The 17958-nt window shown below is 44.1% G+C and overlaps 1 protein-coding gene across 4 annotated transcripts in view; it reads right to left on the reverse strand.

The window, feature by feature from the left end:
• RUFY1 (RUN and FYVE domain containing 1) overlaps window positions 1-17958 on the reverse strand; it is a 653398-nt gene that overhangs the window by 402361 nt on the left and 233079 nt on the right. For all 4 annotated transcript variants that reach the window (XR_003853338.1, XM_029583262.1, XM_029583264.1 and 1 more), the window contains exon 6: window positions 8662-8723. Coding sequence is in view for 3 of the 4 variants with exons in the window: in XM_029583262.1 (XP_029439122.1) it covers window positions 8662-8723 (62 nt within the window). In the remaining variant the exon portion in view is untranslated. The remainder of the gene's footprint in view (window positions 1-8661; window positions 8724-17958) is intronic.

Below are 17958 nucleotides of genomic sequence, written 5' to 3' on the forward strand. Positions count from 1 at the left end.
ACCCTGCTTGACGCCTGCCTTGATCTCCGGTTAGCTCCATAATTGGTCTTGTCCTTGACTCACTCTCTCTACATGCCCTGTGGGACCTAGTCTAAATCCTGCCGGCACCCTGGAACTCAAATGCTCAACCCACGAGGAATGGGGCTGGTATAGATGAAGCTCCAGCCTAGTCCCAGTCTAGGGCACATTCGCCAGCTGCTGGTGTGGGCCTAATAGGTTCGCCTACTAGGCTGCATCAATCACACTGTAAGCACAAGGGTCCACTATCCTTACATAATACTTCTAGAGTACAGCATGCTCTAAAAATTCAAAATCATCATGAACTTACTAAGCTTGTGTCCATCCTCTTAAAACTCACTTCTAATATGGAGAAGGGACCATACCATAGCCAGCAAAGGGACTACCCAGTACCTGTTAAATGTAATCCATCTAATCCCAAAGTTTTATTACACTACAATTTAAAAATAATTCATGGTTTTAAACATTTCTGGAGGGTTACATCTATTAAATTATGTTGTGCCATCGCAAAAGCAATTATGAGATATGGTATCTCTAGGTTTTATCACCATTATTGTTGGCAGCAAAAGTAAAAGATACTAAAACATGGCTGTGATCTTGTAAGAAACTAGAAGAGAAAGTCATTGATAACAGAAGAAATATCAAGAGAGCACAAAAAATAATCAATTCAGCTATAAGAATCATGCCTGGAAAAGTAATAAGTGTAATTCCTGTAGGATAGATATTTAATCTTCCAAATCTCTTTCAAAACATAGGTTTAATCAATCGGTGTAACAACCTGCAGACTGAGGTGTCTATCTCACAGCCATCGCTCCTCATCTGTAGCTGCCCCTGCTCCGGGATGCAACCACCATGTTGCTGCCAGTCCTGTCTGGCTCAGGCCCTAGGTTCATGTGATCCCCACACTCTGACAAAGGTGAAAAATACCTACTCATACTCCTTGACCTATCAGCCGCTTTCGACACAGTAAACCACAATATACTGTTAGAACGACTGTCAAACATTGGCCTTTCTGGTACTACATTACAATGGTTCTCGTCCTACCTCTCTGATCGTCAATACCAAGTAGTGATCAACAACACCCCATCAAAAATGATTGACCTCAAACTGGAGTTCCACAAGGTTCAGCCTTATCCGCTACCCTCTTCAACGTTTACCTCCTACCCATCTGCCAACTACTAAAAGATCATGGAATCTCACATTTCCTCTACGCTGATGACATTCAGCTTCTAATTCCCATTCAAAACTCAATTGAAGACGCATACAAAAAAACATCAGATCTACTTATCTCAATCAAGCACTTACTAAACTCCCTGAAACTCATAATCAACTTCGACAAAACTGAAATCATACTCATGGATAAAAAACCCTATCCAACTCCGCCACCCCTGACAATCCTAGATAAACAAATGACAACGATAATCCCTACCACCCATACCAGGAACCTTGGAGTTACCATCGATGCCGAACTCTCTTTCAAACCCCACATTGTAAATAAAACGAAAGAAGGATACCACAAGCTACTAACCCTAAGACACATAAAGCCATTTCTCAACCCTTCTGACTTCAGAACCGTCCTCCAACTGCTTATTTTCTCCACCTTCGATTACTGCAACTCATTACTTATTGGAATCCCTTCATCATCCCTCAAACCACTCCAAATACTGCAGAACTCAGCTGCCAGAATCCTTACCGGAAAAAAAAGAAACAAACACATTACAACCATTTTAACCTCTCTTCACTGGCTTCCTATTTCTGCACGAATTACCTACAAATCTATGACCATCATTCATAAAATCTTAAATGATGATCTTCATGGACTAAAAGGCTTAAACATAACCCCCCAAAATCCACAAAGAAACCCTCGCTCCAACAACACAGGATTCCTAAACATCCCCACCTTAAGAGACGCTCATCTTTCAACTATGCGAGAAAGAGCATTTTCCATTGCTTCCCCCAAAACTTGGAACACCCTACCCATAGAACTGAGGACCCAGCACATCCAAAAAACATTTAAAAAAGACCTAAAAACATTTTTATTCCGCAAACTCTATTCTATCTGACACCTGATCATCCCAGCACTCAACAGAACACGCAAGCATAATCCTTCTCCTTCATGCTCTCCTGATGTACCCTCCTTTTCTACCCCTCCCTGCTCACTCCCTTGATCCGTTAAGTTCTTTGAAAATGTTCTCCGCAATATTCTGTTATTCAACGACTAAGAAAATATGTTGATTGTTCACAAAACCCTACTGTTCCCAACTACTATGTTAACTCCATTTGATTGTAAGATAATTGCATATGTTGGATGATAATTGCAGATTTGTAAACCATTATGATGGCTCTACCGAATAACGGTATATAAAACCCTACAAATAAATAAATAAATAAATAAAGGCACCATGGCAGGAACCACTCCACAGTGCACACTGGCGAAGTCAGCCACCCGAGGACATTTAAATGCCACCTATGCAGTACTCTGACACCTCAGCAACAGGGCCTCCTACATTTGCAGTACTGGTTGCTTGGATATTTGCCTTGCTTCTGCCTCATTCTTTTGCTTTGTTCCCTGTCCTGTATCCTGTCCCTGCCTCGTACTTCTACCTCTGCCTTATCATGCTTCCTGTCCTGTTCCTATTCTTGCCTTGCCCCAGATTCTCGCCTTCTTCCAGCCCTCCTTGTCTTTTGCCTTGCTTGCCTCCTTGGACTAATCTCTCATTCCTTGACCTGTATTTGGACTTGACTCTGCTTTGTTAGCCAACTGCCTCAATCCTCACCTGGATACTGACTCAGCCTGAACTTCGCCTGCCTCGACCTTTGCCTGGACATCGATGCCTCTAACCATTGCCTGCCTTGATCCTTGTTCCATTCCTCTGCTGTGAACAATCAACCAAGCCCTGCAAACCTCAGAACCCAAGGGCTCAACCTACGGGGGAAGACACTGGTATAGATGAAGCCTTCATCTCAGTCCCCACCCTGAGCATGTCCACCTGCTGTCGGCGCAGGCCCACCCATGTACATGCGTTGAGCAGTAACAACCGTGCCATAGTCAGAGGATTCACACCCCATGATGATCGGTTTAAACAAGCAAACTCCAGACATTTAGTTTATTAAAATTTATTATACAAGAAGAACTTTGAGTTAAAACAGAAATAAATATACAAACATAAAATACAATAGAAAATATAAGCAAATATAAGCAAATATAAAACAAAAACAGAGTGCATAAAAACGTAACTCATTTACCACACACAATGAAAGAAAACAAAATAAAAATAATTAAAATACAATAAGCAAAGTCATTAAGATACGTTTTTCCAGCTATCACCCTGGTGGCTGAAAGACAACCAAACAGTTGAATAGTTTCTGTCATTTCATTACTTATTGAAACATAAGAACATAATAGAGCAAAGAGACCGTATAGTTTATCTGGTCTGCCAAGCCATACCAACCTCTTAGCTCTACAATCCCTACCAAACCATCAGAGGTCCCCTGTGTTTGTCCCATGCTTTCTTGAATTCAGATACTGTCCTATTGTCAACCACGTCCACTGGGAGGCAGTTCCAAGGATCCTCCACTATTTCCTTAGATTACTCCCAAGTCTAACCCCTTTTACTCTCAATCCATGACACCTTGTTCCAGAGTGTCTTTTCCATTAAAAAAAAGTCCTGCCTCCTGTGCACTGATATCTTGGAGATATTTAAAGCTCCCCTATCCCACCTTTCCTCTAGGATATACACATTTAGATCTATAAGTCTGACTCCATATGCTTTACAATGAAGACCACTGACCACTTTAGAAGTCGCCCTTGGAACAACTATATCCTGTTTATATATCCCTTTGAAGGTGCGGTTTTCCAGAATTGTGCACAGTATTCCAAATGAGGCTCACCAGAGATTTATACAAAGGCAATATCACCTCCTTTTGTCTGCTGACCATTTCTCTCCCTATACATCTAAGTATCTTTCTGGCTTTTGCCATTGCTTTAGCCACCTTTAGATCATTAGATACAGTCAGCCCTAGATCCTGCTCTTATTTCATGCACAGAATTTCACTCCCTTTACTTAGATTTTTGCAGTCCAAAGGCATGACCCTGCATTTTTAGCATTAAATCTTAGCTGCCAGATTCTAGATCAATACTCAAGCTTCATTAGATTCCTCCCCATGGTTTCCAGAGCATCTTGGGTATCTATCCTGTTGCAGATTTCATTATTTAAAACTTATTACCCGCTGGTTCTAAACTTTGCAGTGGTTATACCGGAGAGATCCATAATAAGAACAATCATTACAAACCAAAATACAAAAATATGACAATCCACTATAAGGAAAGGCTAAAGAAGTTAGGACTGTTCAGCTTGGACAAAAACAACAGAGGGGGGATATTCAGAGTTAGCCAGATAACTTAGCCAGCTAAGTCTGGTTGGGCCAAAGAGCTGTCCTAAAGGTAGGCAGCTATAGTTAGCCAGCTAACTTTAAGATAGCTGGCTATATTCAATAGTGCAGTTTCACTATTGAATATACCTCCAAAGTTAGCTGGATAAGTTTATCTGGCTAACTTTGCTAGCCACACTATGACTTTGGATCTCTAAATTATTTCTACCCAACATTTATGCCCCTAATCTGGATGTGCTTCCTTTTTGTACTGACATCACATCACTTTTATTATACCATTCGACATTCTAGCAGTGGTCGGTAGAGACTTTAACAAACCTTTGCATATAATTATGGACAAACAATCCTCCTGTAAACCACATTCTTCAGTTTCCCATAAGGTAATGTTACAACTCTTATCTCAATGCGGTCCAAGTGATGTTTGGTACTACTGATAAGGATAAGGATGTTTGGTACTACTACTGATAAGGATAAGGATGTTTGGTACTACTGATAAGGAATTTACTTTTATTTCATTTCCACAGCAAACTTACTCGAGAATGGATTATTTTCTTTCATCCAAATCTCTTATGCCTTATGTAACCACTGCTAATATATCACCCATTATTATCACAGACCATGCTTTGATATTGCTCACATTGGAAGGATTGTCTCCTGATCCTTCCTCTTTACAATGGAGATTTAATTCTGGACTTTTAGATGATGCTTTTCTCCCTTTTCTTCAGTCTGCCATCAATACCCACTTTCTTGAAAATGAAACTCCTAATGTTTCAGGGTTAAGCATACGGGGAATCTTTTAAAATAGCCATACAGATTAACATAATTAGTTATTCTATCAAAAAGAATAGAGCATTGCAACAGAAATTAGATTATCTTGAGCATGACATTCACAAGTTAGAACACGTACATATATGAACACAAGACATTCATCTTCTTCCCACTCACTGTAAACTGAAATATCAATACAATAAAATTTTAAGAGCTCAAGCGAGAAAGATGCTCTTTGTAGAAAATTATAGATATTACTCAGATAATACAAGTCTGGACAAGTATTGGCTAATTATCTGAAATGCAATGTGGATAGCAAGAGGATATCTGCTATTAAATCCAATGCTTCTCAACTGGTGACAAAAGATAAGGGAGATTCTATCTCAATTTCACCTCTATTACTCTAATTTCTATCAATCTGGGTTGCTGTACTATCCTCATCTTTTTGCTGATTTTCTATCCAAACTACAGATTTGGATAAGGCTCAGTTGGATTCTCCCATTACGATGGTTGAAGTCAAGAAAGCCATTCATGTTCTACAGAAAGGGAAATCTCCTGTGATGGATGGCTATTCTGTGGAGCTCTATAAAGCATTCGCTGTTCAAATTGTTTTAAAATTATTGGTATATTATCAAGAAATACAACACCTGGGTCACCCATCTGAACATTTCTATTATGCAAAAAATAGTTGTTTTGCTAAAACCTAATAGGGATGTCACCTCCATTACAAATTATAGACCTATATCCCTTTGAATGTTAATTATAAAATATTCGCAAACATTCTTACCTGCGACTTGAATTAGCAGTCCCTACTCTGACTGGAGCCGAGCAATCTGGCTTTGTTAAAAGCCATCTTATCACAGATAATACTAGACTTTTCCATAATATAATCTCTGTTTCTCGTACTCTGGAGGACCTAGATATTGCTATTTCTATGGATGCCAAAAAGTAATTCCTGTAGAATGGGATTGTTTATTCGTATTACATTGGTTTGGGGCTCATTTCATTAACAATATTCAATGACTTTACTCAAACCCATGCTCGTATCTCTTCATTAATGCTGTTTTGACTGTTCCAATTTCTTTGGGATGTGGCACATGCCACATCCCAAAGAACATCATTACTGTATTACCCTTTCAGATCATCAGTTCCAATCAATACCTGAGGGGTTAAAGTATTTAGGTATCTACTTTTATGGGGAAATTGAGACCACTATTCATCACTGTATCATACATATTTTCCAAATGCTGAAAAAACTATGATTCATTGGTCTCCATTACATCTTACTTGATGGTGACAACTGGACGCTTTAAAAAATAATAGCTCCTCAAATCAGTATCATTTTAAGCATAATTCCCCCTTTTTCAGAGATTCCTTTTATAGAGAGGTAGTTAGGTTACTGACCGATTTTTTTGTGGTCTGCGAAGGTCCCTAGAATTGCTCTTAGGAAGCTGAAACTCGCAAAAGAAAAAGGAGGGCTTAACTTCCTAGATTTTCACTTATATCAACATGCTTTTATCCTTCAACAGGGATCAGTTTGGTTGCCTAAGGAGTTGGAATTATCCTTCACTCCGGTATGGCTCCAATTAGAGCAAGAGTCTAACAGGACAAAAATCATACAGGAGACTAAATTCTCAGTAGAATCTATAGGGGTAAAAACCCCATGTGTGTTGGATAAGAGTATAGTGATAGAAGTATACTAACATCCACCTGGCCAAAATGATCAGACAGATGATGAAATGCTAAGAAAAATCAGGGAAGCTAACCAATTTGGCATTGCAGTAATAATGGGAGATTTCAATTACCCCAATCTTGTCTGGACATGCTAGAGACAAAGTTCCTGGATGGAATAAACAACTGCTTCATGGAGCAGTTGGTTCAGGAACCAATGAGGGAGGGAGCTATTTTAGATTTAATATTTAGTGGAATGCAGGATTTGGTGAGAGAGGTAATATGCTGGGGCCACTTGGCAATAGTGATCATAACATGATCAAATTTGAACTAATGACTTGGAGGGGGAAAATATGTAAAATCAACAGCTATCACTACATTTTCAAAAGGGAAACTTTGATAAAATGAGGAAAAAAATAGTTAGAAAGAATTGAAAGCTGCAAAGGTTAAAAGTGTACAACAGGCTTGGTCATTGTTTAAAAATACAATCTTAGAAACTCAGTCCAGATGTATTCCACACATTAAGAAAGGTGGAAGGAAGGCAAAAAGATTACCGGCATGGTTAAAAGGTGAGGCAAAAGAGGCTATTTTAAGTAAAAAAAAATCCTTCAAAAATTGGAAGGATCCATCTGAAGAAAATAGGGAAAAGCTTAAGCATTGTCAAGTTAAGTGTAAACATTGATAAGGCAGGCTAAGAGAGAATTTGAAATGAAGTTGGCAGTAGAATCAAAAACTCTTAATGAAAACTTTTAAAATACATCCGAAGCAAGAAACCTGTGAGGGAGTCAGTTGGACCGAGGGGTTAAAGGGGCTCTTAGGGAAGATAAGACCATTGCAGAAAGACTAAATGAATTCTTTACTTCTGTGTTTACTTATGAGGATAGATGGTTTTCAACGATGATGAGTCAGATGAACTAAACCAAATCACTGTGAACCTGGAAGTAGTAGTAGGCAGATTGACAAACTAAAGAGTAGCAAATCACCTGGACCGGATGGTATGCACCCCAGGGTTCTGAAGGAACTAAAAAGTTAAATTTCAGATCTATTAGTAAAAATGTGTAACCTATCATTAAAATCATCCATTATACCTGAAGACCGGAGGGTGGCCAATGTAACCCCAATATTTAAAAAGGGCTCCAGGGGCGATCAGGGAACCTATAGACCAGTGAGCCTGACTTCAGTGCCGGGAAAAAGTGGAAACTATTCTAAAGATCAAAGTCACATAGAATATAGAAAGACATGAGTAAATGGAACACAGACAGCATGGATTTTTACCCAAGGAAAGTCTTGCCTCACAAATCTGCTTCATTTTTTTTGAAGGGGTTAATAGACATGTGGATAAAGGTAAACCGGTAGATGACATGTATTTAGATTTTCAGAAGGCGTTTGACAAAGTCCCTCATGAGAAGCTTCTAAGAAAACTAAAACCTTTTGTGGATTACAAACTAGTTAGAAGACAGAAAATAGAGAAGTAGGATTAAATGGTCAATTTTCTCAGTGGAAAAGGCTAAACAGTAGAGTGCCTCAGGGATCTGTACTTGCACCGGTGCTTTTCAATATATTTGTAAATGATCTGCAAAGGAATATGATGAGTAAGGTAATCAAATTTGCAGAGGATACAAAATTATTCACCGTAGTTAAATCACAAGTAGTTTGTGAAAAATTGCAGGAGAACCTTGCGAGACTGGAAAATTGGGCAGATGACATTAAATGTGGACAAGTGCAAGGAGACGCATATAGGGAAAAATATTGGTTTGCATATTTTCTATAGAAATCAGAAACAGATTAATAAACATATTGGATAATACTTACTGTCTGTCTTCATCAATGTTTGACACATCCTTAAGATACAGGGAGAAATCTATAACTCCAACCTACCAAAAAAAAAAAAATATCAAGTTACAATGTAGAGATTACTTACCTGATAATCTCCTTTTCCTTAGTGTATGCAGATGGACTCAAAACAAGTAGGTATAGTGTGCTCGTGCTAGCAGTTGGAGACGGATCTGACGTCAGCACGGGTACATATACCCCCCACAGGAAGTGTAGCAATTCAGTAATCTTCCTTGCAAAAGCTTTTATGGATATATGTGTGACTGACCGATCATTTAAATGAACAGGATTACCCTGACCAATTGATGGTAGCTGGAGACCGCCAGTGTTCTCAACCGGAAGGCGTCGACACCCGGCAGGGTGGGAGCCCTATATAAGCAAACATGGTTTACCGTGAGTCGGCGACTCCCCATGTATACCAGCAGCCGGGCGGGATGCTGAGTCCATCTGCATACACTAAGGAAAAGGAGATTATCAGGTAAGTAATCTCTACATTTCCTAGCGTGTAGCAGATGGACTCAAAACAAGTGGGATGTACAAAAGCTACTCCCGGACTGGGCGGGAGGCTGCCCGAGGTCCGTTTAGGATTGCCCTCGCAAATGCTGTGTCCTCCCTGGCCTGAACGTCCAGACGGCAGAATCTGGAGAAGGTATGGAGGGAGGACCACGTCGCCGCTTTACATATCTCTGCAGGCGACAGCATCCTAGTCTCTGCCCAAGAGGCCGATTGCGCTCTGGTAGAGTGAGCCTTGACCTGTAGCGGTGGTGGTTTTCCTGCCTCTACGTAGGCCGCCTTGATAACTTCTTTGATCCAGCAGGCGATGGTTGGCCATGAGGCCGCTTCCCCTTGCTTCTTCCCACTGTGAAGGACGAACAGATGGTCCGTCTTTCATACTGCTTCTGACATTTCCAAGTATCTGGACAGCAACCTGCCAATGTCGAGATGGCGCAGTATTCGACCTTCTTCTGAGTTCTTCAAACCTTCAGTGGTTGGCAAGGATATGGTTTGGTTGAGGTGAAATTGTGAGACTACTTTGGGTAAGAAGGAAGGAACCGTGCGAAGATGGATAGCCTCTGGAGTGATTCTGAGAAACGGATCATGGCAGGACAGTGCTTGTAGCTCTGAGATGCAGCGTGCTGAACACACAGCCAGCAAGAACACCATCTTCAAGGTCAACAAACGGAGAGACAGGCCTCGAAGGGGTCTGAAGGCGGATCCTGCTAGAAATTCCAACACTAGGTTGAGGTTCCACAGGGGCACTGGCCACTTCAGTGGCGGACGAATGTGTTTGACTCCTTTCAGGAAACGTGAGACGTCTGGCTGTTTGGCAATGGTGTTGCCGTTACTCCTGGGACCGTAGCAAGACAGTGCTGCCACCTGAACCTTGATGGAGCTGAGGGACAGACCCTTCGGAAGTCCATCTTGCAGGAAATCCAAAATGATAGGGATTTTAGTGGCATGTGGATTGGTGCTGTGAGTGTCGCACCAGGCTTCAAAAACTCTCCACACCCTTATATATGTGAGTGATGTGGAGAACTTGCGTGCTCGGAGAAGTATATCTATTACCGGCTCCGAGTATCCCCATTTTTTCAGTCTAGCCCTCTCAATGGCCAGACCGTAAGAGAGAATTGAGCTGGATCCTCGTGGAGGATGGGACCTTGCCACAGCAGGTCCCTGTGTGGAGGCAGGGGTAGAGGACTCCCTGCCAGTAGTCTTCTCATGTCTGTGTACCAGGGTCTTCTTGGCCAGTCCAGGGCCACCAGAAGAACTAGGCCTCTGTGCCGCCGAATCTTGTGTATAATGGCACCCAGCAGGGGCCATGGAGGAAAGGCATATAGCAGGATCCCCTGAGGCCATGGCTGTACCAGGGTATCGATCCCCTGGGATAGCGGATCCCGCCTGCGGCTGAAATATCTGGGTACTTGAGAGTTGGACCTGTCTGCTAATAGGTCCATGCCCGGCGTCCTCCACTGATCCACAATCATCTGGAAAGCAGTGGGCGACAGCTGCCATTCCCCTGGATTTAGGCTTTCTCTGCTGAGGAAGTCTGCCGTGGCGTTGTCTTTTCCGGCGATGTGAACGGCGGAGATAGCCTGGAGAGTCGCTTCCGCCCAAGTCATCAGGGGGGCTATATCTAGGGATACCTGTTGGCTTCTGGTTCCGCCCTGTTGGTTGATATATGCCACCATGGTGGCGTTGTCTGACATCACTCTGACCGCTCTGTTGCGAAGTCTGTGGGCAAATCGCAGGCACGCTAGCCTGACTGCCCGTGCCTCTAGTCGGTTGATGTTCCACCTCGACTCTTCTCTGTTCCACCTCCCTTGGGCGGTGAGTTCTTCGCAGTGTGCTCCCCATCAGTTCAGGTTGGCATCTGTAGTGAGCAGGGTCCAGGTTGGGGAGAACATTCTTGACCCCCGGCTCATGTGGCCGTGCTGCAACCACCACCGTATCTGATTCCGCACTCTGGCTGGTAGAGGTAGGTGTGTGGTGTAGTTCTGCGATCGTGGGCTCCACCGAGATAGGAGGGCGCGTTGTAATGGTCTCATATGAGCCCGCGCCCATGGTATCACCTCCAGAGTGGATGCCATAAGGCTGAGGACCTGTAGGTAATCCCAAGCTGTGGGCCGGGTGGCGCTCAGCAGGGCCTGCAGACAATTACGGAGCTTTGATCTTCTCTTGGAGGTCAGACTGACCTTGTCTTCCTGGGTGTCGAATCGGACCCCTAGGTATTCCAGCGACTGAGAAGGCTGTAGGGAACTCTTGTTCAAGTTTACTACCCATCCTAGGCTTTCCAGAAGAGCAATAACTCTGTTGGTTGCCTGGTGGCTCTCCTCGGGTGACTTTGTCCGGATCAGCCAATCGTCCAGGTAGGGATGGACGAGGATTCCTTCCTTCCTGAGTGCCGCCGCCACTACTACCGTGACCTTGGTAAAGATCCGCGCCGTGCCGCAGATTCAGGACTTTAAAGCATAAATAGCGCTGGTGATCCCGATGGATTGGGATATGCAAATAGGCTTCCGCCAGATCTAGGGAGGTGAGAAACTCCCCTGGCTGTACCGCATTCTTTACAGACCGCAGAGTTTCCATGCGAAAGCTGGGGACCCGTAGGTGTCGGTTGACTGACTTGAGGTCCAGGACGGGACTGAAAGTGCCCTCCTTCTTGGGTACTATGAAATAAATGGAATAATGCCCAGAATTTATCTCCCTTGCAGGCACTGGGATTATGGCTTTTAGGGCCAGAAGCCTCTGCAAGGTAACTTCTAGTGCCGCCTTCTTGAGGGGTGAACAAGGAGATTCCACAAACTTGGCCAGCGAGAGCCGAAGAAAATCCAGGTAATACCCTTCTCGGATGATGGCGAGGACCCACTGGTCCAAGGTAATCTCGACCCACCTGCGGTAGAAGAGGGTTAGCCTGCCCCCTATGGCTGCTACCCCCGGATGGGTCGGCTGATTGTCATTGTGGATTGCGGCTGGGACCAGAACCCGAGCTGGTTCTCCTCTTGTTGTGCTTAGCCCGAAAGGGCTGGTTCCTGGCCTGAGAACGAGGTGCTTGGTAGCGAGCCCTGTAAGGGTTGAAGTGCTGAGAGTTTCTACCTCTGGATGGTCTAGAAAAGGAACGCTGGCTCCTCCTCGACCTGTCTTCTGGTAGACGGGGTAATGGAGAGGCACCCCATTTATTAGCCAATTTCTCGAGATCGCTGCCGAACAGTAGGGATCCCTTAAAGGGCATTCTTGTGAGGCGCGTCTTCGAGGAACAGTCGGCCGCCCAATTACGTAGCCAGAGCTGTCTCCTGGCTGCCACTGAGGATGACACTCCCTTGGCTGCCGTACGGACGAGGTCGGAGGCTGCGTCAGTGAGGAATGCGAGAGCCGATTCCATGTCTTCTCCCAGGGTGTTGTTTCTAGCTTGCGATAAACAGGAACACGTCACCACGGTGCAGCAGGTTGCGATTCGTAGGGACATGGCTGCTACCTCAAAGGCTTGTTTCAGAATGGTGTCCATGCGCCGGTCATGTGCATCCTTGAGGGCCACTCCCCCCTCAACCGGAATGGTGGTGCGCTTTACAATTGCGTTAACTATGGCGTCTACTTTGGGGCACGCCAGCAGCTCCTTGGACGCCGGGTCCAGAGGGTACATGCCTGACAAGGCCCGACCCGCTTTAAATGCGGCCTCCGGCGCAGTCCATTCCAGATCGATTAGTTGCTGTGCTGCTTGTAGGAGGGGAAAATGGTGAGCCGTTTGGCGCAGGCCCTCTAACAGGGGGTTCATTTTAGGGTCCCCTGGGGTGTCCTGGCCCGGAATAGCCAATTCTGATAGGCATTGTGAGACCAGGCCTGGAAGATCCTCTTTCCGAAAGAAGCATTTCATGGTCCGATAGGGTTCTATCTCCGAGGGAAGTTCACCCTCCTCGGGGGGCTCCTCATCTTCCTCGGAGTAATCCGAATCCCCATAAGTGGGGCTTCCGGGTGGCGAGTGGTCATGCCTAGGTCTCGAGGGTCCAGGGGCCGGATCATCCGGAACAGAAAAGGCCATTCGAGGAGCAGATTGCATCTGGACAAAGGCGTGGATCCCCTTGAATAATTCCACCCAGGAGAGTGAAGCCGGATCTGGCCTTAGGGGCACCAGGTCTCTAGGGTTCCCTGGCTGCTCACCGTGGCCTACTAAGTCCGGATTGTTCCCTGAGGAACTGCTGGGCTGGGACCAGTCCTGTCCTGGAACTCCCATGGCCTCCTCACATTGGGCACATAGTGAGTCTGCTTCCTTGCTCTGTGTGGCTCTGAGGTTGCATGCCGAGCAGAGGCTTAGAGCTCTTATGCCTGATTCTGGAGGTGCCGGCTCTGCGGGCGTATGGGCTCTCTTATGCTCCATACGCTTTGCAATACGCTTTGCAATACGTATCGCCTACTAATATGCGCTTGTCTTATGAGTGTGCGCTTATTAACCTGCGCTTAGCTGCATGCGCCTATGAACGGGCGTCTTATGGACATGCGCCTAACAGGAGGCATCTTTATGAGCGTGCGCCTATGAATGTGCACCTACCAACGGCATCTTATGAACATGCGTCTATGAATGTGCGCCTACCAACGGCGTCTTATAAACGTGCGCCTATGAATGTGCGCCTACCAACGGCATCTTATGAACGTGCGTCTATGAATGTGCGCCTACCAACGGCGTCTTATGAACGTGCGCCTATGAATGTGCGCCTACCAACGGCGTCTTATGAACGTGCGCCTATGAATGTGTGCCTACCAACGGCGTCTTAAGAACGTGCGCCTATGAATGTGCGCCTACCAACGGCAGCTTAAGGACGTGCATCTATGCATGTGCACCTATTCTAAGTGGCGAAGGCGAGTAGGCAGGTAAAATGGCGACCTCCTTGGCGGGCTGCCACGTAGGCAGGCCCCGCAAGTCCACACTTCCTCGGAGACCACAGTAAAGATGTACGCCTTACCTTGTCTTCGGCGCTTCCCGGCTGCAACCCGGGCGGTCTCCGGCTGCGGTGGGAGAGGGTAAGTACCTTCACCGCCGCGCTCGAGGAAGTGCACCCGCTGCCTCTAGGCCGCACCCGAACTTGTCTCGCTCGGGGGACAAGTCCATGCCGGGACCGAGGCTGCCTCTATGCCGCGCCCGAGCCCTTCTCACTTGGGGGCTAGGTCTCTGCCGCGAGTCGGCCACCGGACCGAAGCTCCTACCTCCGAGGGACCAAGGAAGTCAGCTCGGGAAACTCAACTGGGGGAGGGACCGACTGGTATCACTGCAGGAGTGCGGGGCTCGTCTTCAGTAGGTTTCTTCTAGGAATTTAGTCGTTGTAGAATTTGGAAACACGCTCAGCGAGCGTGAGGTAGCTCCAAACTGCTTTGGAGACGGAAATTACTGAATTGCTACACTTCCTGTGGGGGTATATGTACCCGTGCTGATGTCAGATCCGTCTCCAACTGCTGGCACGAGCACACTATACCCACTTGTTTTGAGCCCATCTGCTACACGCTAGGAAAAGGTATTTGTTTCAACAGCAATTGCTACTCTATTGTTACTATGTAATAATCTATATATAATACTAATAAAAATATATAGCAAAACAATTCAGAAATAGCAATATGTTAACATTATATATAATAAAGCAACTAATTGTAAAAAAGTTCTAAACCAAAACTATTCAAATTTCCCATATTCAAGTTGTCTAAAAATTACTTACAAAGTCTTCTTTACTAATTACAGGAATAGAGCATACAATATCCGCTGTTAAAATATATCAGATTTTATTTGGCTTCGTAAATCCATTTCACTATCCACTTAGGGGATGATTTTCAAAGCTATTTAAAAGCAAAAACTGGATTATATACATGTAAATGGCTATATTCGAAATCCAGAATCTCCATGGTTGCATTCTCAGAAATGCTGCCCATTTCATATGCAGAAACCCAGAGGCAGGCAGAGCTCTAGAGTGGATGAGGCGAGAATGCAGAGAAGAAGGCTTTAGGTTAATTAGGCCCTGGGGAACATTTTGGGTAAGGGGGAGCCTATTCCGATGAGATGGGCTCCGCCTTAACCAGAGTAGAATCAGGCAGCTGGTGCTAACTTTTTAAAAAAAAGAGTAAGAACAGTTTTAAACTAGACCATGAAGGAAAGCAGACAGTCGCTCAGTAGTGCATTAATAGGAAGGAGGTATCTTTCAATGATACTTGCAAAAAGAGAAGTTAGAATACTACAATAAAGAAATTTTGTTTAAGGCTGAAGTAGCCTAGACAGATATAGACAAAAGAGCACACAGATGTGAAAGACTCTACACTGCCAATATAATTTGCTAATAAGCAGACTGTGAATACAAAGAGAAATACAAGTACAATTAAAAGCAATTTAAAAATGTTTGTATGCCAATGTCACAAGTCTGAACAGTAAGACTGGCGAGTTAGAATGTACGGCATTATATGAGGATTTAGACTTTACAGTCACTTCCAACTTCCGCCCCATATCTAACCTCCCTTTTTTAGCAAAAATCATGGAGAAAGTTGTTAATACACAACTTTCTGTATACCTGGAAGAGCACAATATCTTTCACCCATCCCAATATGGCTTTCGTAAAGCAGCTAGTACAGAAACCCTACTTATCTCCCTTGCCGATCACATCCTCATGGGCCTAGACAAAGGTCAATCTTTTATCCTAGTCCTTCTGGACATTTCATCCGCATTTGACACAGTGAACCACGCCATCCTACTAAATCGCCTAGCAGAAATCGGATTAACAGGATCTGCACACAGCTGGTTTAACTCCTTTCTAAGTAACAGAAGCTTCAAAGTAAAAATCAATAACAACGAATCCCCAGATGTCAAATCAACATTAGGAGTACCACAAGGCTCTTCCTTGTCACCCACACTATTCAATATATACCTCCTGCCCCTCTGTCAACTGCTTACGGACCTAAAATTAAAATTCTATCTCTATGCAGATGACGTACAGATTCTGATTCCCATTACAGAATCTCTCCCTAAATCTCTCGCCTTTTGGGAAATCTGCCTCAAATCTATAAACAGTCTGCTCACCAACTTGAATCTTGTTCTGAATGCAAATAAGACTGAACTCCTAATCATCTCCTCGGACCACTCGGCCTTAATCAATCCACCAGCAGGCAACACCCAGATCACGCAAGTAAGGGACCTTGGAGAAATCATTGATAACCATCTGAATCTTAAGAAAGCCATCAATAACACTACCAAGGACTGCTTTTATAAATTACAAGTCATGAAAAGGCTCAAACCCCTCCTCCACTTCCAAAATTTCAGGACAGTGCTCCAAGTCACACTCTTTTCCAAAACAGATTACTGTAACTCTCTTCTCCTCGGGCTCCCTACTTCATCTATCAAACCATTACAGATGCTCCAAAATGCTGCGGCAAGAATCCTGACTAATACCAACAGAGGAACACACATCACTCCCATACTACAGAACCTGCACTGGCTGCCAATCAAATATAGAATATTACACAAGGCTCTCACTATAATCCACAAAGTCATTCACAACCAACAACAACTAGACCTCCAGATTCCCCTCAAATTATACTCATCAGACAGACCGATTCGAGAAGCATATAAAGGCACCCTGCAACCCCCTACAACGAAATCTACTCGCCTATCATCTACCAAAGAACGAACCTTCTCTACAGCTGGCCCAACCATCTGGAACAAGATGCCCACAGAACTCAGATTAGAACCATGCCCGTTTACCTTCCGCAAAAAACTTAAGACATGGCTCTTCATCCAGGCCTTCACTTAACCTACTGTTCCAGCAATTCCTCACTAATTCAGACACTGACTCCTACCTAAACTCTCTGACAAGTGTAGCCTATACACTTATGCCTCTTCTCATCATATTATTGTATTATCTAATTTGTTCAGTTATGCCTTCTATCGCTCCGGCTATCCTAGCCCTCCAGGTTAATACCCCTTGTTATATGTAACTTTCATTTCTTGTTATATGGTTGACTTTGTTATTCCCCTCATGTTATCTGTAAACCGATCTGATATGAATTTTCTTTCATGAAGGTCGGTATATAAAAATGTTAAATAAATAAATAAATAAATAAATGGTGTAAGGAGGTTAATCAGTGGGATATTGTGATACCAGGTTATAAATTATATCGACATGATAGGGAAGATCAAATTGGTAGCAGGATGGCACTATATATAAAAGATGGCATAGAGTCTAGCATGATAAAAATCCTAATTTATATAAAAAAATCTATTAAGTAATGACATTCCATCCTGTTGGAAGATAAAACATGAAAAAAGCAGCGGTTGCTTCCCTGTAACGTGTTCTCAGAGGACAGCAGGATGTCAGTCCTCACACATGGGCGATATCACACAATATAGCTCAGCACAGAGCTTTGATCTCAAATATTCTAGAGCATTCAGCATGTTCTACTGAGCATATTCAACTGTAGTCACCTCCCTGCCTCAGTCCATGATATAGTTAATACATGAGGAAACCAACTCCCAGGGGAGATGGGAGGGAATCCTTAGGATTGACATGTATGAAGCAGGATGGCAGTCCCCACACATGGATGATTAACAAGGTATAGGCTGCCTAAAAACAAGAAAAAGGGGAAAAAACCCCAGAGTGCTGAAGGCACCACCTTTCCCCCTTTTCTCTGTTAAGCATAATTTTTTTTTTTTTGAAGCAGCCGAATCCATCACAAGCTCTAGGAAGGAAAAGAGTTGGGTTCTACACCTCAAATGGATCCATAGGATAGACAGAGACAAAAAATCCCTTGAGCAGC

Source organism: Rhinatrema bivittatum, chromosome 18 (genome assembly GCF_901001135.1).
Source record: "Rhinatrema bivittatum chromosome 18, aRhiBiv1.1, whole genome shotgun sequence".
Classification (NCBI taxonomy): Eukaryota; Metazoa; Chordata; class Amphibia; order Gymnophiona; family Rhinatrematidae; genus Rhinatrema; species Rhinatrema bivittatum.